This window comes from Corapipo altera, unplaced genomic scaffold (assembly GCF_003945725.1).
Source record: "Corapipo altera isolate COAL_440 unplaced genomic scaffold, ASM394572v1 60, whole genome shotgun sequence".
Taxonomy (NCBI): Eukaryota; Metazoa; Chordata; class Aves; order Passeriformes; family Pipridae; genus Corapipo; species Corapipo altera.
This window is the reverse complement of record NW_020884912.1, coordinates 608560-631988: the sequence shown is the minus strand read 5'-3', so window position 1 is coordinate 631988 and position 23429 is coordinate 608560. Positions and strand designations below refer to the sequence as shown.

The 23429-nt window shown below is 41.8% G+C and overlaps 1 protein-coding gene across 3 annotated transcripts in view; it reads right to left on the bottom strand.

The window, feature by feature from the left end:
- DSP (desmoplakin) overlaps positions 1 to 22870 on the bottom strand; it is a 38760-nt gene extending 15890 nt beyond the window's left edge. The window contains exons 1-14 of one of the 3 annotated variants that reach the window (XM_027654143.1): positions 22387 to 22870; positions 13483 to 13585; positions 11654 to 11802; positions 11141 to 11315; positions 8899 to 9027; positions 7710 to 7760; positions 6562 to 6723; positions 5513 to 5617; positions 4246 to 4341; positions 3907 to 4032; positions 2849 to 3001; positions 1652 to 1806; positions 1122 to 1248; positions 434 to 638 (exon numbers count right to left, since the gene is read on the bottom strand). In XM_027654143.1, coding sequence (XP_027509944.1) covers positions 434 to 638; positions 1122 to 1248; positions 1652 to 1806; positions 2849 to 3001; positions 3907 to 4032; positions 4246 to 4341; positions 5513 to 5617; positions 6562 to 6723; positions 7710 to 7760; positions 8899 to 9027; positions 11141 to 11315; positions 11654 to 11802; positions 13483 to 13585; positions 22387 to 22586 — 1936 coding nt within the window. In that variant the 5' untranslated portion in view covers positions 22587 to 22870. The remainder of the gene's footprint in view (positions 1 to 433; positions 639 to 1121; positions 1249 to 1651; positions 1807 to 2848; positions 3002 to 3906; positions 4033 to 4245; positions 4342 to 5512; positions 5618 to 6561; positions 6724 to 7709; positions 7761 to 8898; positions 9028 to 11140; positions 11316 to 11653; positions 11803 to 13482; positions 13586 to 22386) is intronic. The other 2 variants (XM_027654141.1, XM_027654142.1) reach the window with 2 other exon arrangements.
- Between the last annotated feature and the right edge of the window lie 559 nt (positions 22871 to 23429).

The window sequence follows — 23429 nt, the reverse complement described above, 5'->3', positions numbered from 1 at the left end:
CAAGTGATCTAAGCACTGAGTTGATCTGCAGAACTGAGAACAGGCAGAAGATCTGGGCCCTTATGCAGTTGTTTCAGGGAACGAAATTGCTCTTTCACAAAAAGACAAACGTGCTTCCCCAATCACAGCAGTGAGATTTTGCTTCCTAATAACTGAAAACATATCAAATAGACTAAATTCCTCTCATTTTCCCAGCAAGTTCCGTGACCTTTGGAGGACTATTCCCAGATTCCACCAAAGGAGGAAAGAACAAAATCTTCCCCGCACATGGCCAATTCTGTTACGTTGGGAGACAGCAGAATAGTTCTTGAACACGTTTCAATTCATTTGTTCAAGAGAACATTTTCACATAAAAAGAATGCACCATGCACAACCCTTGGAACAAAGAAACCCAAGCAGTCTAAACTCTCCAAAAACCAAGGGGATGACAAACCTATTTGTGGTTGTCGTGGTTGATTAGGCAGTTGTATAATCAAGGTTTGGTAGTGTTTCTGAGCATCAGTGAACTGAGTCTGGATCTTTCGTTTGTCTTCATCACCAAACATCTCTGAGCCTTGGCTATTCCTGAGGAACTCTTGATAATGGATCTCCAGGTCAGTTATTATTTTTTGGTAATCTTCCTTACGCATTGTTTTCAGCTGAAATAAAGAAGAAGGGAATTAAAAAAGAATAAAAAAAGAAAAGCTGCTGGGAAAGGTTTATGACTACTTAATCAATAAGGAACAAACTAATACAGCTAGAAAAAACCCAAAGTAATAGCTAGAACAAAACCTACCGAGGCTAGCTCTAGAAGTATGGTGCTAAGAGTACACAGTGAGCTTATCTATTCTTATTACCATCATTCCATAACCTAAGAATAGTTTGAAATTCTACCTCTTACTCTGTCTATCCATGCACTTGCACAATGGGAACAAGTACAGCAAGTACATAATAGCTAATCCCTTAGCTAATCTTTCTGTTTATCCATATCCATATGTAATTGTTTGTGCAACCCAGCAAAAGGAAGGCTCATGGTTTCACAGAATATAGATCTGCACAGGATACTGCAAGCTCTGTTTGGGACAGTAGTCATCAGGTCATGGATGTCTCTGGTCTGCAGGTAAGGCCAGCTGGTGTCTTACCTTGGCAATAGTCATCGCTCTGATCTTCTCAATGTCAATCATGCAATAGTGCCAAGACACCAGGCTCTTCATGTTGATATACAGCTGGTTCCACAAAGCTAAAATAGCTTCATAATATTGCTCAATTCTGACATGAGAAAAGAAAATGCATGATCAAAATGCATCTGTCCTTGTAGCATAGCTACAAAACATCCCAAGAAACATCCACCACATGTGGAGTGGATTAAGGCTTGTTCCTTACTTGAAAAAATCTTGGAAATTAATTTATCCATGACTTTCGTTATTAGAGATGAGAAAATCCTTGTAGAAGCTCATGTTTAAATATTTTTGGACCTCAACCTAGATCCCAGTAAGTTTCACTGAAGTATGACCTTCAAGTCAATGGTCTAGTCCTTAATCCCCTACCCTTAGGGGCAGAGGGAGCGAACTCTGATCAAGGCTCAGATTGTATTTTGTGACTGGTTGATATTTTGAGTGAACTCCTCTATCTAATCTCAATGACAGGTGTTCAAATGCAGGCAGCAACTCACTTTGTAGCAAGATCCACTGCTAAAGGATTGGGGGGTGGGATGATAAGACTGACAGATGGCACCAGCATATCCACTCCTCCAGGGCCAGTCACCAGCCACTTGCTGCGCTCATTATTGTCCTTCAGGATACATTCATCTCCTTTGCGCACTGTTTTCTGTAAGGAACACATAACAATTGTTTTCTTTAGTTGAGTAAGATGGAGTTTCTAAGAGAGATAGACATGGAAGATGTATGACGATCACAAAAGTAGGGGCGCTTGCCAGGTCTGGGTGTGCACGTTGGCTTCATACTGGGGCAAGACATCAGCATAGATCAACCCCTTCTCCCTGAATCTGGTTTCCATGTAGAGAAAACAAAAACAAACAAAAAAAGGAAGCAGGAACCACAGAACACTGAGCAGTTGCCAGTCTGGTTCATCATCAGACTTGGGGCTTGCCCTGACAAACATCAAAGACTGAATGTGGACACATGGCCATGGTAAACTATGCAACCATGTATGGCTGTAAGCCAGTGAGCTCGAGGCCTAAGCATGCATAAGTGCTGCGTCCATGTTTGCAAAGAGACTGGGAGTGAGCATGGCAGAGCTAGATTCACCAAGCCCCAACTGCCAGAAATCCTGACACAGTGCAGCCACAAGTGTGGTCATGGAGCAGGAAAAAACATGTATGCAGAAAATGCATCTAAGCATACAGAAATAAATGCAAGCAGCCTCAGTAGGGAGGAGGAAACAAAAACATCATCATTCATTTCATACTCCACCAATTAAAAAAATGGAGATACCAATGTACCAAGGTATGCTCCTCACCTTTTGCTAGATGAAATGTTCACCTAAGGATCCAGAGAGACACTGGAAAGGTAAGCAATCACCAAAAAAAATGTGTAGACGCTGGGAAGATCTGTATCAACAATTCTAATCCTATTATCAACAAGACTTTTATATGCTAATTTGAAGTGTGATTATTAATGATATTTAACTGATTAATATTAGTAATTACAACTAGACTTATTAATCAACCAGAACTTAGCTTGTTTATTCATAGTTGCAAGAAAGTAAGAGCTTTTTCTGTTGAAGAAATTTAAGCAGACAAAAGCAGACAAAGGGATTATACCTGTCGGGTCAGCGGTTTATTTACTAACTAACTTGCCATGTTCTAGTTTATGTGATGTTTGTTCTCAGCCAAAAAGGGATACAGTACCAGATCCTGTTTGTAGTCACACAGAGCCTTGAGGATAATGGGCTTGTTACTCCGGTAGTCTGGGTTACGCGGCTTCAGCTGCACAATCTTCTTGGATTTGTTCACCAAACTCTGCACTTGCCTCTTATATTCAAGAATTCTCTCTCGTTCATTCTGTAAAAATTAATTGTATATTATGAAATCATTCTAAAAAGAAATGTCATCTAGTTTCCACTGTTTTATTAAGAGAGGGATTCATCTGGAGCTTACAGTAGGCAAAACTTACATTAGCTCTAGTGGGATGAGTCTTTGGCCTATAATGTAAAACTGCAGTTTTAAAAAAAGAGAAGAGAAACATCAAATTAAGTAACTTTGCAGCTCTGGTAAGATGCAAAGTTTTCAAAATTTTCATAGCAGGTTTTCCATACAGATCTTCAATGTTGTTACAGTGATGTTTAAGAAACACAGGCCTAAAATGAAAGAATCTAACAAAATAATTGCTATCAATAAAAAGGTAATAACTACACTCTAAAACCTGACTTCATCAATTGGTCTTTTACATCACACCATTCTTCTCCAATTTGAGATTGTAGTACTTAATTCATGATAAGCAAACAGCCAAAAAAGCTGAGTTACGTCCTTTCAAAGAGACGAGAGTGATACAGTGACATGAAGAATCATTTATTTAATGTATTTATCCTTTGAAGTAAAATCTATTCTACCACCTAAGAAAAAAGTATTTAATTTTTTTTAATTTGTTGGCATGTCAGAAACTTGGGAATTTGGTGGACTCATTACAGGTTTAGAAAGAAATTAGAATTTCCAAACGGTATTACACAAGTTAAAACAACACTGGTCCATTTGTAGGCTTTCTGACTTGATGATCCTTGTGGGTCCCTTCCAACTCAACATACCCTGTGATTCTGGGAAATGGGCAGGAATATACCATAATGGTTTCAAGTTCCTACAGTACTGTATATAAACATTGCCGTGCACCTGGGTTTACATTTGGTATCTGAAAAGGGCAGCTGATTTCCAAGAAAAACAGAACATAACCCGTCAGGTGAGTGTGACAGTACCTCCAGCTCCTTGATCTGCTCCAGCAAAGTCTGCAGTGACATGCTCTTATCACAGATGAACTTCTTTCTGATGGAGTCTTGTAAGTTTTTCAGGTAGCATTCTGTGGCTTGGGCCTCTTCAAAGAACTATAGAAGAATAGTTGTGAATTTGGTTGTACACGGCTCTTAAAAATATCTGCTAAAAATTTATGGACTCCTTTAATGAGAAATCCCAGTTCATCTCTGGCAGAATGGTAGCATTTATAACATGGTAACAATGTGTTATGCACAATAAATATATCTGTGATGGGATTCACATTTTTAACAAAAGTAATGTGAATCCTCCACATCACTACTCACCTGAAAGTAAGCCGCATTCTCTTTCAGATGAACGTCAATACATTTGGTGATTTGAAGAATCCAGCTCCACTGAGTTTGCAATGTATCCATGTAGGCCTAACAAAAACAGTAATATATACAACTCAAACCACCACACTGATCTCTCTCCCATATCTAGACTCAAGTAAAATTATCTATGCCCCACGCGAATGAAAAATCTGCAAAAACAAATTCACACACACCAGAACAGTGTAACTCATGCAAATAGTTCCTCAACTTCTGAGCATCTACCTCACTGGAAATGAGTTAAATACCTGCTTGTGAGACACAAAGAGAAGTCTGTTCATGTCTTGCATGAAGAGGCATAAAGCCTGAGGTGCATTAACAAAAAAGGGTGAAATGCACAAACAGTACTGCAAATAAAATATTTCAATTGCAAATTGCCGTGTTCTCCTCCTTCCAAGGAATACTGCCTAACATGACTTTTTATGCTGGTTGTTTTTAAATTCAAAATCTTCACACAGTCATAATGAATATGCTTTAGAAAATTACATACAACTTTTACTTCACTGTTGGAGCTTACTTTTAAGAGAGAAACTGACCACAGGATAAATAGGAATAGTGATTTTACACAACATAGTAACAGTTAAAAGCAAACGCACTAAAAAGCAGAAAGGATTAATCTTTTTTTTCCTTGTAGCTTCTTTCGGTTTCAGGGTTCTTATGCACTCTTAAAATTATAAGAACTACAATATTTCCTAATAAAATGAGGTCTTCCAAATTGTTGCAGCCTTCATAATTGAAAGGTAAATGCATGCCAAGCTTCAAGAGCATAATTGTCTTGGCTAAGCTGTAGAAAGGCACCATCAACCTCAGCTGGAGAACGTATTTGCACCTGGATTAAATATAAACCCTCAACAAAGGGTGTGACTTTTTTCAAAACATGCCTACTAAGATAGCAGAACAACAGTGACATGCCTTCCTACCATAAATTCCACTGCACTGTAGTTAACTCAAACAAGATACAGCAATTTCATACCCTCAGATAACTCCCCAATCTTAGAATTAATTTTTACATGCATCTATCATTGTGCAGTTGTTATGGTCAGGTTTGTAGAGGAAGGTAATAACATTTATTTAATAGAGCTGGGTAAAATGGACATGCTTTTTGGCAGGAACACCCTTCTCATGTCCAGAGGCAGTTCTTCATTTGTGGACTTTCACTGAGAACTTTTCTCATGTAACAACTAAAGAAGCAAGTGAAATCACACAAGTGTGTCTAGCTCACCTCGATTTTGTCTGAAGCAGGGTGCTGGTTGAGCACTAGCTGGTCACTTTCTTGCTTTAGCTTGTTGAGTTCTTTTTCTTTAAGCTCCAGTTCACTCATGCGTTTCTAAATGAGCAAAACACAGCATTAAACAAGCTCCCAAAGGTACACTGCACAGGATGATTTGCTCCAAATTTTCCAGATAGTTGTGATACTAATAAAATTATCCCTGCTAACACTATGTAGTATTTCTATTTGGTGTACTGAAGTTAATTATGAAGACAGTAGAATCAAGGAAGGTACAATTATCTCAGTTCTAGTCTCTAGGCTTGCTGCTTCACAGAGCAAAGCACATAAAAAGTTCTGCCTGTCCTAGGAGTGATGGAAGTAAAAATAACTGTATCTTGCAACATCCCAAACAACTGAACTAAAAAAAGAAAAAGTAACTCCTTAGTAGTGTGAACCTTCATCCCTTTTTCAGTTTGATGATCTGCACCAACACTGGTTAAACAAACACACATGCTCAATTTCCCTACATACCCACAGACGAGAAGGAGCAGCGCAAACTACATCAGACCATGCACTTTATGTGCTGCTGGCAAAACCATTAGAGGAAGAGAGCAGTTCCCTCTGGTATAGCTCTGCTTCCTGATGACAGATAATCAGGGCCAAATACAGGGACCCCTGAGCCCCTACATAGTCCTAACAGGGAGAACTAAACTGCTTGATTCAAGTCCCTTAGTTTAGCATGCCAACATAGTGACTGGGTGCACAAGCTATATGTGATCACTAGTCCACAGTGGACTGTGCCGAGAAGGCCAGCTTCCAAGGTCAAAAGAAACCATGATAACTGATTGAATAAGGGCGCAATCTTCTAATAGATGTCCTATCTTGACTCAAAAGGTTGTCACACTGTACTTAATTGAAAGGGGTTGACAAAACCCCCAAGAACTTCGAAACATGAAGAAATGCCCATCCTGTGATGAGTCTGTCCCGAGAGAGGTTGTTCCTTCCTCACTATTCCAAAAGAGGGCCCATGGAAAAAGTGAAAGGATGTTGAGCTATCTTACAGAGAAGGACTCCTGCTTCCTGGCAATATCAGTGTTTCTGTCACTCCAGTCATAGAGAAGCTCCTCCTCCTCACAGTCATTGATCCACATGATCTCTCTGCTGGTGGCCTGAATGAGGTTCTGGAATTGACGAAGCTGATCCATTCTCTCAAAGGAGTATTTCTGCAAGGAATTCCAGAAATGAGAAGCCATTAACACAGGAATGCCTGTGCTGGGTGGAGAAAGGGAAGCCAAGAGCGCAGCACAGCATGTCCTCTTTTTTTTTTAACTAAAATAACAGTAAAACCCACACATCTATAAAACCTGTTGGCAATGGACAGCAGATAATGTGCCTGGGCTTACTGAATTATGAAACCTAATGGCAATGGACAGTTGACAATGTGTCTGGATTTATAGAAAAATGGGAATCTGATGTCAGCAGCTTCTGAAAGTCATTGCAAACACACATGTAGCAGACATGCAGGCAAGCAAAAAGGCACGGACAAGAAATGTACAAAAAATGTCTGAACACTTAACATCACTTTTACTTGCATTTGCTGCTCATGGACATCTTTGATGTTGTAGAATCACCTTTTGCACAGATGACACTTCATGAAAAAATACCTTCTCTGTCTTCACACCATAATACAGATCCTATTGCTTGAAATGTGCACAGGAATCAGCTTCCGATCCCAAGGGTTAAATAAACCATTTGCACAAGATTCTCACTGTACTTTATATGAAAATCCAAAGCAGGGAAGATGCACAGCCCTACACAGAACTTGGTTCTAATCCCACCTTTGAGTAACTTTTTAAGCATTGTATACAGTCTGATTTCTTCGCTATGCTTACTCCCATTAAGAAGGTAGAGTTCCACTCTCCACCTGCTTAGTGACCAACTCCCTTCACCAGGTGCAAACTAGAAACTTCCTTGTGGGAGTAAGTCAATTATACACCAGGCAATAAATTAATCTCAAGTTCATGACTCAAAATGAATCGAGAAACTAAAAAGCACTGTCAGTTTACTGCTGAACAGAATTATTTCAATAATTCTGTCACTCTTTCACTGTCAAAACCTGAAGTGTTCCTTCACTACCATGCCAGTGTTAATAAAGCAAAAAGCACCTCTGTCATAGAGGGTATCAGAAATGAACACATCTCATGCTCACCAGCAGGCCTTCATATTCTTCCTCCAGCTGATGAACCGCAGCTTTCTCCCGCTGAAACAGAGACAGGAAATACTTAGTGAGCTTTTCACAAGTTACCTACTTGCTAATATTTCCTTTACAGTGTTAATATCACAATAACTGCAGGTGGTAACTTGCAAATGCCTACAATAGACATGGATGGATGCACCACTGGAGGACCACAGCAAGCATAAAACCAAGGCTCAGACAAACTTACTACCCTTAGAGATGCTTAGCATGTAAGCAAGTTTGCACATAACACCAATGCAACTCTTGAAACCGGATTTCTTTCTGTACCAAACTCCTAGGCCAGCCAGTCCTGGAGCTAGCTTTGGAGATTATGAAGTACTATAAATTACAATGTGAATAGAAGGCCACAATTTTTATTCCCACTTTTATGGCTGATAACCTGCCCAGCCTTGGAACTGGTATTCTGCAGGGCCAGACTATCACCTTTCCTATTTGAAACTGAAGGAAAAAAAGGAGTAATATCCCTTTCACTCTTCAGCTTGGTTGAGAAATCAGAGCTCCAGAACAGAGTGCCTTTTCTTTAGACTGAACTCTCTCCTCCCAGTTTAGAGAAAAGATGAATGGAAATGAAATAAGCCTCCTCTCTCATCTCTGTAACTGCTGGGCTGATAGCAGAGGAAGCTAACTGCATTTTCAGTGACTTCTTTATTCCAATCACAAAATTCAGAGTGGAACAAAGTCTCAGAAGGGGAAAAAAAAATTAAAGAAATCAACACCTATGAAAAGCTTTAAGCTTAGCCCAGAATTTGTGCATGCTTCACAGAAAAAAACCTGATGACTCAAGCCTGGATCTGAGCACCCACCTTATTCTTTCACTTTCTTGTTTAACACATCTAGACAGCAAGTGAGAATAATCATTCTTAGTCATTCTTCTCATGAAACATGTTGCAATATTTATTTGCCAGCCTTGGTATGCAACAACAAAAAGTTAAATAGCTACTAAATTTTCATTTCAAAATCTGGGAAAAGAAGTGAAACACAAATTTATCATGAAATTACGGTTGAAAGTAGTAGCTATCATGACACCAGTGCTTTATGAAGAGAGGATGAACTATTCAATATTCCTTCTTTGTAGTGGAACACCAGTAAAGCAAGTATATAAATCTAGACTAAGCAATGTGTAAGGGACGTCAGTAATTACCAGATCTGTTTTGACTTTGTCCAAGTGCCAGCGATAGTCTCCAATGGCATTGTGAGTTCTCCTATGGTCTCCTATTTGTTGCTCAATGGATGCTGCATCAAACCCCCACTTCACTAGCTCCATTTCAGCCTAGGAGAAAGAAACAGTATTTGTACTTTCATTTCCAGCATTACTACTCAAGCTGGAGCATAAAGGAATGGAACTGAAGAAAACATGATTATGCAGTAGAGAGTAAAACTGAACAAAGGAAAGTTCAGAATAGGAGGTTACAATTTCTTTAAATTGCCGTCACTTAAGCTCTGTGACCGGCTCCCAAAGCAGAAGAAACAAAGTAGGAAAAATATTTTTTTATAATTAGACTAGATGAAGCACACTCAGTAGTGTACTTTCATCTGTTTTCTTTGGATCAAACTATTCTTTTATGCTCTACAGTATAGTTACATTCTTATCACTCTGAAAACAAACTATGACTTTATCAAACAATGCTGTTCATGCAATTCATGTGAAAATACCCAGTTAAGTTCTGTAGCCCAATACATTATATTTCCATTTTAATTTTGCTCATGTAAACTTCAGTAACTTGAGTTAAATCCAGTCAAACTAAATGAAAGAAAAAAACCCAGAAGATAAACTCAAATTATTATAAAACATTTTGTTTGTCTTGCATCTTGACATTTATTGTAGGGTGCCAAGCGAAAGTCTCTAGAAACAGCCTTGGAAAACGGTAATACTATTCATAATTACTAATCCAAAAACTGACTGCAGTTCTTTGTTTCATTTTTTCAAATACTAACAGCCACCAAATTCACAATTCAGCTCCTCAAACTCCAGATCCTCCTTAATGCTGTAAAGACACACTACGACTCTGTCTGAATGCTTGTCTGTGCATGCACACAGTCAAGAACCAGATATCTTCATCCTGGGTTGGGACTGAATTTGGAAATTACCAGTCTGGAGTCAAATCTCTATGAGTCAATAGATGACAATAAAGCCAGAACGACACTCAAGCATGGGGGTTCAAAGGCAGTATTGAAAACGATCCAAGAAACAAAACCATTTTTCATTCAGCCATTTACAAGTTACAGGACTTTGACCCTTCTGGTTATATTTGAACAATCTAAAGAGACTGTAGCAACAGTGGCAGTCATGGCTGGCTGCCAGTATGCGAACAAAGGCTGGATTTCACTGCACTTTCTCTAATACTGCATTGGAAATTTGACTAATCCTCCTCCCACCTGATCCTCCTGTCAGCAAACCATCCAGACAAAAAAAAGCAGAAAAACACCAGCAGAAAACCTCAGGTGCTCAGAACTTTTTCCCACATCTCACCACATTACTGGGAGAAACATTATCCTAGTCTCAGCGGGAGAATGTATTGGCATGGTGGAAAGAAGAGGCATAATGGCAAGCTCAAAACAGATTTTCCCAGTGAGCTAAATGCTTACTGGTCCCACCTCAACTTTTCTGTAGGGACTGAAGAAGGGGTAGGGAGAAAGAAACAGAGGGGGAGATACAGAAATTAAGAGAGAGAGAGAGAGAGAGAGAGAGAGAGAGAGAGATTGAGAGAGAGGGAGGAGGAGCAGCGTGAAAACAGACTGTGGGCTCTCAGTGTGTGTTTTCTACTCCAGGTTATACAAGCAGAAGCTATGCATAGGCAAATTTGTTCTGGGAATGCAACAGATAGTAACTTCAGCACTTTTGTATTTCAGCTGTGACTTCTGAAAGTCTAGTCCCTGTGGCAATCACCTCTACCTTTTGGTTCCCACTGTGATAAAGACAGATAGAGGGGGAGAAAAATCATAAAACACTGGATAATGGTTAAATCTGTGAAGATGGTCCTATCTGTGTAAAGGGTTAAAATAAATATGAATGAAAGGAAATCTGTGGAAGGAAGGAAGGAAGGAGGGAAATATTGAGCACAATAATTTCTAACACAAATATTCCAATGTCTTTTGTTATGTTAACAGCTGTGTCCCATTTAGCTTTCAAATCTAACTTTCACACTTTTTCCTCTGCAAAAGAAGACACCGAATTCATGTTTGCATTTCAGTGGAAATTCACTATACATAAAATACTGGGGAGATGAGTGGCGGGGGGTGAGGAAGAGGAACTTGGAATAATATGCAAGCATTCATGAGTACTTTTACTCTTCTACTGGCACCCAAAACATTACTACATATGAGGTGACATTCATTAACACCACCAAGTTTTAGCATTGTCCCTGGGTTTTGCACTGATTTACCTTCTGCTGCCTCATCCAGTTTAGACATTCACTTGTGACACGTTTTGTGTACTCATCCCAGCCTGAGCCACTTTGAGAGGAGAAGCAACCACCACCTTTGGAGCTGGCCCTCCTGGCACGGGGAACACTGATGGCTTTGTACAGGGCACGCATTTGCTCTTGAAGCTGAAGCAGCCTGAAAGTGAAGGAACCACTTAGTGTCTATGAGGAAAGCATGGAAACAATGTAATTTATCTCTCTTACTGGACCACCAGGTATACAAAACAGAGTGCTGAAAGCAAAAGCTGTGGAAAAAATGTACTAACTAAAATTTCATGGAGACAACTAAGGTGTGAACTTCCATCAGAAATACGTTACTGCAAGGCCCTTCTCCATGTTAGCATGCCCCCAAATAGATGTAGTTCCACCTTATTGACTTCTGTCACATCCTGCAACACCATGGAAGGCGAGCACTTGAGATACCACAAACTTTTATCAGTCACATTCCCACCCCCAACCTTTCCCTGACAATACCTCTTCTGATACATGTCACAGGGCTGGCCCATCTGCCTCATCTCTCTGATCAGCCCATCCAGGATATCCATTTGGTCATTTGCCTGTGCAAAACACTCTTCCAGGTCTCTGTTCCCTCTAATCTGGACACCATCCCCATATTTCAATTCCTAAAACAAAAACAAACAAACAAAACCAATTTTTTTTTAGAAAAAGGGTGATTAAATTAAATATTTGTCTTGGATATCTTAAAAGAGATGTTATGAGGACTGATTATTTTTGAAGCATGATAAGTTTCAACTGCCAGGTCTCTGATGGCCAATTTTAACTGACAGAAGGCCAACTAAGGAGCTGCAGTTGCTGGAAAGTCCTTATTAAAATAAAATATGAAAATTATTAAAATGTAGTATCAACCAAAACTTTCCATAAAGAACAGCACATCTTGACTAATGCTTATTTCAGTGGAGCCAAGGCTTCACACAGTGTGCTAAGCTTTGAAGACACTATGCTTTTGTGTTTAGAAGATGAGAAGCAAACACTGTCCTTGTGGGAGTTGGCAGATATTACTCCTGATTTTTCACAAGTTACCCTGAGATTCTAAGAATTCCCCCTCCTACAAAAACGCAGGTTGCACCCTGTCTGCCTGGCTCCAGCTCCATGCCCCATCACATTTGCATCCCACCTTATCACCCAAAAACTAGGCAAATTCTCCATGCACCCTCTCAGTCCAGTGGACCAGCATGGTCGTGGTGTTTCAAGCAGGAAGACACTGCCTTTTGACCTCACCCCACACTGACACAGCCATGCTGAACAAAACATAATCCAGCTGATTTTGCAAATAAAAAATATTATGGACCTCATTACTTTGTCCCTTAGAAAGAAAAGAAAGAAACAAAGTAAGCAATGCATGTTGTGGCACCAAGCTGGAACTAAACATGTCTTTCTTTTAACTTCACTGGAATAATATTAATCCTTAGCAAAAGGCAGTATTTACTCTGGCATTGATTTTTATATAAATGTGCTCTCATGTCCTGTATCTCTGGAAAGGAAATGAACTGCCAACCACAGAGTTCATTCCTGAAAGAATTTACTGCCTGCAGAGGGTCCAAAAGTGTGCATTAAATTACATTTACTGCCAGAACTGTGAAGGGGTTTCACATCTCAGTGGTCTCAGCAGTAGGGTGCACTCGTCACCCTGCATTTCCTCTGACTTCAGCAGGAACAGAGGACATCCCATGTTTGCCAAGACTGAATCTAGCATCAATGAGTAACCCACTCAGAGGCACTATGGGTTTGTACCAGGGTACTGTACTGTAAAGATCATCTGTATGCATTTGAGCTAAAACAGTCAAGAAGATTTTAATCTAGTTTCATATACTTCTTTATGAATCATCTGGAAAAATAAAATAAAGATAATGAAGGTATTTCCTATGGTGATTCAGGCTCATTATGGCCCAGAAAATGATGACAATATTCTACAGGACACACTGAAAGAATGTAAGTAGTCATAATATTAGCAACAGCTCTTTACACTGACAGTGGTCCTAACCTAAAACTGAAAAACAAGATGCACTACAATCTGTTTGAGGATGGGTTTGTTTTTTTTAAAAAATCAAGAAGTCCCCCTTTTCTTAACCAGATGCATTTCAATCAGTTTTACTGAACAGAGTACAGAGGGAAGAAAGAGATCCACGAAGGAGGTATGCCATTACACTTGCAGTTGCCTCACACAAACAGCTGAAAGGGGAGAAAGGAGATGAGGCAGCAGAGCCTGTGAGTCCAGATAACAACACGCCATTCACTCCCTGTAATATTCATGATCACGTTTGATAAGAACAAGAAGCACTCACGGGTTGTACTATAAGCTCAGCTCGCATCAGGCAATCCGAACAGTTTTGCAAAAGCTCCTGGATGGTGTTCTGGCGTCTGGACACTGTACAGGTCCCATTCTGACTGTTGTGGGGGAGAAGAAGATGAAGTAAATACAGAGGAATCACATATTTTGAAGAAATACAAGAAACACAAATTTGGAACAGTTAAGGGAAGTTACATGGAATAATCCACCTCATTTAGGTTCACAGAGACACACACACATTATCTGGCCCTCCTGCAGAGCCACTTTATAATTCTGCAACAGCTGGCATGGACTGACTTTGCCACAGGATAGAGTAGAACATGGAAACTGGCATGCCAGAAAGGAGAAAGTTTTTCTTCCAGCACAGGTATTTGTAGTTTTGATAGACAAAACTTTGGCAGCATTACAGTGGGAATGAATTATTCACAATCTTTGTTAAAGTCAATACCTAGAGCACAGAGCTGTGTGATGTAATTGTACATGTTATCACATGAGCCATCAAAAGTCAGGGCATAAAAGGAAAGCAGGATCCTTGGCAGCACAAGCAAGTCCATTCAAGCATATGAAGGGCCTTTTTACCAGCAGAAATGCACAAAGCTAGTGCAGTGTCTTAAGAAGGAATTGCAAGATGCTCAAGCTATTACAAAAATAGCTGTAGGGCCTGGAGTTAGAGTACATGCTTTCTTACAGATACATAAAGTGTGAGTTTGGAGGTTCCAAGTAAAATTCCAGCACTGAAAACACTAGTGGGGGAAAAGCCAAGGCAGGTAAGGGAGTTGTTATTGTTGTCTTGCACATAATCTACTGCATCCATACTGCCAGAAGGTTTCTGGGATTCAGCCACCAAAATGAGCCACTGCTAGCTGAACAGGGGTGAGGTGCTTCAAGTGAGGAACCATTCCTTGCTGATGGGATCAGACCTCTCAAGCAAGCCCAGGCATCTCCCAAACCCAAAACCACTACTAACAGATGGTAAGAAACTAAGGTTCTTCCAAGCCCTGCCTAGTTTTCCAACTCCTGCGTTCACAGTAGATAACTTTTTCCATTACAAATCACTGAAGAGCCCAACATTCCATACAACACTCATGTCAAAAAGACCATCGGTGGGAACCTGTCCAACTCAGAGCCAGCAAGAAATCTGGATTCAATAGAGATCTTTCCACTGACTTCAACAGACTGACCATCCTTGACAAAAGGAATTGTGACAATGTAAAAAAATCAGCAGAACTGTCCTTGGGAAAATCACTGCAGCGCTGAGAAACATTCAGCAGTGTAATTTGAAGAGCTCTCTGCAGCATGTGCAGCGGGGGCATCGGCAGCCTTCCATTCTATCAGCTTGTCTTGAACAAATGGAAAAGGTTTGCCCAACTTTTCAGCAGCTTCCCCCAATACCAGTGAACAGACCCTCAAAAATGTAGAGACAAGACTGGAGAATCACTGGATGACATAAAACAAGCCGTACATGTGCAGCCCCCTGCTTGTACTGTGACCCTTTGACTGCATAAACGCTGCGCCCCAGTGTGCTATGCACCACTGTGTACCTTGGAAACAGCTTAGAGAAAACAATTATGAAAAACTACATATGGGTCTGATTTTGTGCCAGGCTTTCCATCAGCTTCCTTTCCTAAATCATTCCTTCTCCTTAGGCATCACTGTTGTGTTTAGATCTAGAAGTATGTGACTGCACCTGAAATTTACATTTAATTACACCCACAATCATTCTCATGAATGAAACATAATAAGAGAGAGGAACCTTCCAAGCAATTTTCTCTTTTTAGAACATCAGAAGAGTATTTTTTTCTTCAATCCCTTTTTCAATCATGTCCTGGCAGCTACAAGTGCCAGATATGCATTAAAGCCAAAAGAACTATAGATGGTGGCCAGACTTACACTTTAATAAATTAGTATATCTCCACTGGCTTCAGTTATCTTCACTAACCTCAAAGTCATTACTTTACTTTACAATGAGAGGAGGTCTAAACAATGCCTATCATAGTTAACATGGTAAAAACTTGTGAAGAAAAGCTATTTTCAAACAAACTACTAAAACAAATTAAAATATAGAAGTAGAATTATAAGTATTTTGCGTTTGTCCCTGAGATGCTTGAATACCACATCCAGAATTATTGTCCAAATAATAAAATGTTGGAAAAACTAAGATGGTTTAATATAGATGCACAAAACTCTTCCCAAAGCAGGAGCAGATGACTTGAAGTGGGAGGTTTAAGCACACCCTAATTAGAGCTTCAAAAAAAGATCTACAAGTTGCTTGTTTACAGTTCACAGGGACCTTCACAAGAAGAAAGCAGCACGTATTTAAGGTTCTCCAAACCAGTAGACAAAGATATAACCAAAATAATGGCAAAAGTTACAGTTATACAAATTGAAACCAGGAAAGAGCAAACATTTTATCAATGCTGCTTTTAATACCCTGGATGTTAATTTTGTTGTTAAAAAACTAACTAGGTTTTGCTAGTTAAAATACAGAGATCAACCCTACAATAACGGGTAAAAAGGTAGTGGCCTGTTAGAGGTACTGGCTTTCAAATCTGTCAAAGGACCAAATGGAGCTAAATGGGTTTACAGGGCACACCCAGAGACAGAAGATGCCACTATAGGAGACGATGTTTGACAGCACAGCTCCACCAAGTCAACAGGACTTCTTCAAATCTGAAGAAGATTTAGCTGTTCAAATATACTCAAGGGCATAAATCAATATCTGAATTTAAAAACCAAAATACTTAGCAAGACAATACCTCAACATATACAGGTTGACATATCAGGTGGCACTAGCACAATGTCATATAAGCTCATATTCAATGCTTTTCATCCTGTGACAAGAAAGTATTTCATGATTAGTTTCAAAGGCCCTCAGTATAACATTCCTCTTAATGAACCCAACAGGCCTCTAATGTGGATGAGTAGATCAAAGGAGAAACTCCAACGCAGAACAGTACAATATCCAACCTTGAGGCAGTAGCAAACAGACAGCCAAAGGAAAACCATATCCAACATAAAAAATACTGGACCAAAGAAACTGAGGTAAACCCTGAACATGCTGGATGGCATCATAACATGGTACAAAGTACAAAGCTGGATTTTCAGAGTAAAACCATGTAACCTACATGCTATATAAAAATATATTTATGTCCCTCAGGAAGATGTAGGACCCCAGCAATTCTCACAGAACGCAGATTTAGTGGATTACTTTACACGGTATTTTGTCAGTGTCTTTCTTGCTTTGTCTGATTTTTTTTACATAAAACTGAATGAGTTCAAAGTAATGTTTGGTCATTGCAACAACTATGCTACCACATACTATTGCTGCTATGGCAATTTGATCTAACTCTGACAGCATTTAAAGCTTGAACCTATGAATAGGATCCTGCTGTATCAGACACTGTAGGCACACCACGTAGTGAAAATATGGACAGATTTTTCATTTGGTTTACTGCACCCCTGTAAATACAGCATTATCAACCATTCCAGCAGAATGAGAAAGAATTGGAGGTTGGTCTTTTAGCAGGACTCACAAAAGAGTGCAGAGTCTCCCCTACTAATAAATATATACATTGCAATAATCTGTTTGCTGTGCTCCTTTGGTTCTGTAAACGCTGCATAACAGCGCTGAGTGAAACAGCCCAGACTGCTTCAGACCTCAACTACCTTTTTGTCCCTACAACTCAACATTTTAGACTACGACATTTATTTGGAAGGCAACTCATGAATTTCAAAAATATACTATTAAGCAGAATTCTTTATTAAAATAACTTAGTCTTAATAGTCACTAACTATTAAAGGAACAAAGGAAAACAAAAAAGGGGATGGCTTCTTTGTTATAAAATTATGAAAACACTTCAAAACACAGATGAATTGCTTTTATTTGGGATCTGAAAATGTAGCCCTCTCTCTCTCTACCCTAGGAAAGGCATAGCATCTTCATGTTGTCACTGTACAGGAGTCACCTTGTTCTGTGCATGTCAAGGCAGAACACATTGCTCCCTTTTTATACTATGCTCCTGCTCTCCCAGAGAAATGAGAGGACAGCCCAACCTATGCTGCCGCTGGGATTGGGGCAGAACAGTAGCTCAGCAACACCTCCCTGCTGGAATATACCCCATCAGAGCTAAACTCAGCCGTAACTTTACTTGAATTGAATTGAATCCTCTATTTCTGAACTTGGATTGTGTTTAACTGTTGAGCAGTACCAGTGATCCTCACAAGACCCCCAGCTGTACCAAAACAAGAAACCTGCTTTCCATAAACGAGACTGAGAAACACGCTCAAGGCCATATGATGAGTTATGAGAGTTGAGACAGACACAGCAAACCCAGCAGTGCTCACATCACTGGAACACAGTAGGGCTGAGTACTGCTGCCACTGACTTATTCAAGCAGTGAAAAAGTTTCCTAAGTGATATATTTTGAATAAATCAAATATCTTCTCTAAACACTCAGCTTGCACCCACATAGGCCCAGTATAGGAGCTGATGTCATTACTGCAGAACCAGAGGAGCAAGGAAGAAAGTCGGCTACCTTCTGCTTTCTCATTTGCCTCCTGCTGCTGAAGACCTGCACACTCCCAGCATAAACGACTGAAATGTGGAGGCTGCTCTGTTTTCTGCCTTTGTTAGTACACATGAAGAGGCCACCGGGTTATCTAGGGAGGGCAGGGGAGTACGATTAGTGTCTAGAGAAGCAGGGTGGAGGAGACACAGAAGCACATCCGGCTGTACTGAGGGGCCTTCCAGCAGCTTCACAGTTCCTTAAAGCTTTGGAAATACAAAGAGGATGCTCTTGTCTTGAAGATACTACTTGAAACAAATTAGAATAATCCTTGTTACATTTTCCAATTCCTCCACAAAGCTTTTAGCCTTTTTTTAATTCATTCAAAAAAGTGAAGGAAGCTTTAAAAAAAAAGTCTTTGAGCAGAACCAGAGTGATTCTCATAAACTCAGTGAGAGCAAAAAAACAGCACTTCTTTTTCTTCACACTTCCCCCCTCCACACAAACTTGTTTGAACAAGCAATAGATTCATCAAGGGATTACCTGGTATGCCCAGAGTAGTCAAGTCAGAGGAAAAACCTGACCTGGAATCTCCATTCCCAGCACACAGTCTGCACATACCACTGGACTAAACCACCACCCACATGCCACCACCTGCCAGTTGGGTGTGGGTGCCCCAGAAAATGCACTGGCATATGCTGGCTAAAGGTAGTGAATCACAATATCCATAACAATACAAAGCAAAATTAAAATATTATAACCCAGCTTTCCCCCTCTCACCTAACAGAAGTTGAATACAAGTGTCAAATCATCAAGAGTTTCATAACCGGGTTCTCTCCACATGTCTCTGGTCTAACTAGGACCACTTTTGGCACACCATGGCCTCGCCAAACTAGTCCCATCTGCCAAGTATGCACACAGACTGAGGCATGATGGCAGGAAATCTCAAAAGACATCTGCATCTGGCACAATCAGGCTCTAAATACCATTAGAAATGTGCAAAAATTTAAGAGTCACTAGTGAATTGCTGAATTATTAAGACCTCTGAGACTTAGTGCCCTCATGGCACGCAGGGTTTCACAAGGGATCCTGCCACACCTATTCACAGAAAACCCTCATGCTTTTTCCCACTGGTATGAATCACTGGGAGCAACAGAACCATTCTAAAGGCCACACCTGCCCAGTGCAGCAGGCTGCAGACGTGCTGCCTCTCCCAGCACCGGCTCTGGGAGAGAGAGGTGGTGCCAAGTGCTGGGTCTAGCCTTGACCACGGAAATACACTTCTGCTGGAGAGCAGACGCTCAAAACGCAACAAACCCACTTTGCCAGACAGAGGCTTTCACACCTGCAAAGGTACCAACCTTCAAATCTCACACACGTACCTAGAGAACAGTGGGTTAGGACTTTCTCCTCATGGCGTGGCAATATCACCAGCTGTCACAGAAACCCATTTCTCTGCCAGCCAGAGCACAGCCGCAGGCTCTGCCAGCATGGCAGGTATTCAGCAGCAATTCAGACACATTCCTCCCTCTCTGTCTGAGGAGCTCAAAGGGGAAGTTACCATGCCAGCTCTACCACCACTCAGCTTAGTCAGGACTCTTCAGATGCCTGTGAGACTGATGAGAAGGGCAAAAAAGTGGCTTTGAGTCAGTTTCCTCCAAGTTTACTTTGTCTGTCAGTTCCTGAAAGTAATGTCAAGGCACGGGATGTGAATTTTTAACTCCTTTTAACTTGAAGCACAGAAATTAAGTTAATCCTTAAGCAGAATTGTGTAAATTAAATTATGTTCATATCATTCAGTGACCATGAATCCTAGGCTATTCTTTCCATAACCTCCATAAGCAATGACAAATAAAACTGCACAACTGTGCATTTTTTTCCTTTCTCTCATAGTTTATCAGATTTTCTATCTCCGTAGCAAAGACATTGATAAATATTTTTCTGATGAATTGGCAGTTTAGCAGCGTGTGACTCACTGTCAAGCTGAGTACCTGTACTCTGGGCCAAGCTCATCCTGAGTTCCCAAGCCAGAAGAAACCGGGAATGTTGTAAAAGCACCTTGCTGAGCCCTAAGGGTAGGGAGAGTCTCATATTGCTCTGTGAGTAATGTAATACTCAGCACAGACTTGTTTGGCAGAATACGCCCCAAAACTTACAAGACTAGACCCTACCTTGAATCCTTCTGCATTTAAAAATGAGGGTAGAGTGGTCTTCCCCGTTGGAAAAAGAAGCCTCAGTTTTCTGAGTTCAGTAGATACCACTAAACTTTGGCACTGCAGACATCTGGCTAAATGCAATTATTCAAAACAATTCCACAGATGATGGCCCTGATCCTGATAGCACAACATACACAGGATTTAGTGGATTTTCGGCACAAAACACATGTGCAAAATCAGGCATAACTGCCTTTTTTCATTAATTGGCAACAAACCCCTCATTTTGTATTTTGGGACACATTTTAACTCAGATGAGCACTGACTAAAAATAAACCTATGCAACCTCCTTGTCAGAAATGGCTTCCCAAAAAGGAGATATTCGTATAATGTTATAAAGAGTAAATGAAAGGTTGTTAACCTTTTGATCAGGTCTGTCCTTTCCACTCTTGCTACACCACCATTGAACACTTCAGAAAGAAAAGCCTAACAAACTATAGACTGGTTAAAAATATGTAACAAAAGCCAAAGAATAATAAATTAAAGGAAGGTATTCCTCCTCTAGCACAAGTCAGGAGTGATGGGGAAGACACTCTAGTGCTCCAAAGTGCGGAAAAAGAGAATGGCCAGGAAGTAAAATGCACTGCCATTCATTTTTCATGCCTTGCTTGTGTCTTGTAACAGTAAAGGTATTTGCCATGAAGTACCACTAGGAAAACAAATCCGCACAAATGCAAGGCAGCAACAGCGTTTTGGAGTCCTAGTATGTGTACTCTCCAATAGCAAAGTACTGAATTGTTCTAATCATATAGAACTAAATAGGTATTCTCATACTACTGTATTGGTAACTAGATGTGCTCTAGCTGCAATTCATCGTAACTAACTTACCTGCACATACACCAAACCGAAAGTCAGACAAAGAGCAAAAACTAAGAACCACGCAAAATAATAAACAAAAAACACATAGAATGCAAGTTTTGTCATTCATTCAGTGGTTCTCTAGCAACGGGTCTGACATACCTAGGCAGAGCACTCTGTGCTCTCTAGGATAATTGTAATTCTCTACAGCCACTTATAGATTTTGCTTGATATAAAAAGCCTGCTTGCTCTCACCTGGTGTTTATTATTTACTATGCATGTTTAATTCTTTCCCTTCTGCAATCTTATTACGTACTATTCATAAAATCAGGCCTTAAATTCTAACACAAAATACAAGTCAGTGCTTCTGCATCAATTCTTAAATCAGTGGCATCAATAATTAGACCAACAGGTTTAATAGGGCCTTTCCATGCATAGAAACCTGTAATCACAAGCAGCGTTTTGTATAGGTGCTGTATCATAAAACTGCTCTTTCCTCCGGTGACTGTAACTGCTGCCTGCTTTTCAGTCCTGTGAACTCGCAAATAGGGAGATTAAAGGAGATGTCTTCATGACCACTGCACTTATTTTTCATACATTCACAGGACCGCTCTGGTCCAAAAAGTCCTTGCCAGACGTGACATGCACAGATTGCTGGTACAGCTGCATCCACAAGTGCAGGCATTCTCCAAGACAGGATTCACAGCCAGTACCCTGCCTACAAGAGCTTGACTGTGCCTGCAGCAACAGGGTAAGTAGAAAGTTAAAAAGGTGGAGGGGAGGAAAGCAGACCGAGGTTGCTTGTTACACATCTTTGCTCCCTGGTACTAAATGTCAGGGATCGCCCTATAAAATATCATGACTTAAAACCCCCAAGCCCTAAACAAGCTAGAAACAAACCCAAAAATGAACAAGAGAACAATTCCCACTAGTTAAAACAGTTTTATAGTCTTAGTTATTGCAACTACTGGGGAGCGCAGAGCCTGGGTGTATGGGGTATAAAGCAATTCACCTCAGTACAACTTTGTTTTACGTCACCAAGCAAAGCCAAGGTTTATCAGCAGAGAACTGTTGGGTCAATACAGCCAGCACGGACCCACTTACAGTCTGAGTGCAAAGGGAAGACATTGCTTTTTGTTCCTGTTACTCTCTTCAAGGAGAGTCACCACTAAAAGTGTTTTGTTTGTGTTTTTATAAGTAAGTTCTTCGCTTGCGTTTAAATGCCTTTTAGAAGTAGAAAAGACTCCTCAGGAAGGAAGAGAAAAAAGAGACTTGCAAGCTTGCACACCTAGGAAATCAAACCGCAAGCAGTCTCACTCACGGCAGCTCCCCGAAGGCGGCCCCGATCCAGTGGGGCCGAGGGTCGGCTGGACCCGCACCTACCCGTATCCGTCGGAGGCGTAGTCCCCGCCGTAGGTCTTCTGGTAGTAGTAGGTCTTGTGGGTGTGGGTGCCGCCGCCGCCGCCGCCGCCGCCCCCCACCACATGGGAGCTCATCTCGTAGCGCAGGTCGGTGCCCGACTCTGCCCGCGCCATCCGGCCCAGGGTGTTGATGCGCGGGTGCGACCCGCCGTTGATGCTCATGGCAGCGGGGGAGCCGCCCGGGGCGAGAGGGGCCGAGGGGCAAAGCCACGGAGAGACTGACCCAGACCCGACGGGGGGAAAGGCATTCACCGCCGGGAGCGCCCGCCGCGGTGCCGCCGCTCCCTCGCAGTCCACCGAGAGCCGGGGAAGGGCCGAGAAGAGCCGGGGATCGGGGCGGCCCACAGGTGAGAGCTGGGCAGGGGCGCCGCGAAGCGCTGTGCGGTGCCGTGCGGCCGGCGGAGACTGCTTGGCGGCGGCGGCAAGAGCGGAGGTCCCGTCTCGTCCCCTCCCCGCCGGCGGAGGAAAGGCGAGGCCACACCTTTCGTGGAGGTTTTAAGCGGCGCTCCTGGGCGTGGGGCCGCCGCCTCGCCTGCGTCCTCCGCGCCTCCTCGGCGGCTGCCTCGGGATTCTCCGCGGCCTCGGCCCCCGCCCCGCCGCGCCCGGCGGTGCTGTCGCTCCACGGTGGCCGCCCGGGCAGCGCACGGCCTCTCTCACCGTCACACCGGTGTGTCCACCTTCCTCGGTGCGTGTGCTGCCCTCGTGAGCTGCCAGTGGAGGTTGAAGCCCATTGGAAACTCCCTCCCGACTTGCCCTTGTCCTATGGCTGTGGCCGAGGCCCCGGGGCATGGGGCAGCTCGCCCGAGGACCGGAGGCGCTGCGGGGCGGATGGACGGGTCCGGGATGCCCTCGGCACCAAACACCCTTGTGCCACTGCGGAAAGCAACCGCCACAGGACAAGGCAGCGCAGGTTAAATCGGCACCATTACGTCCAGGATGGGTCTGGTCCTGTGGCAGCTGCCCCCTGCCCTTTGCATCACAGGGTGTTGATGCTCATCGGGAAAA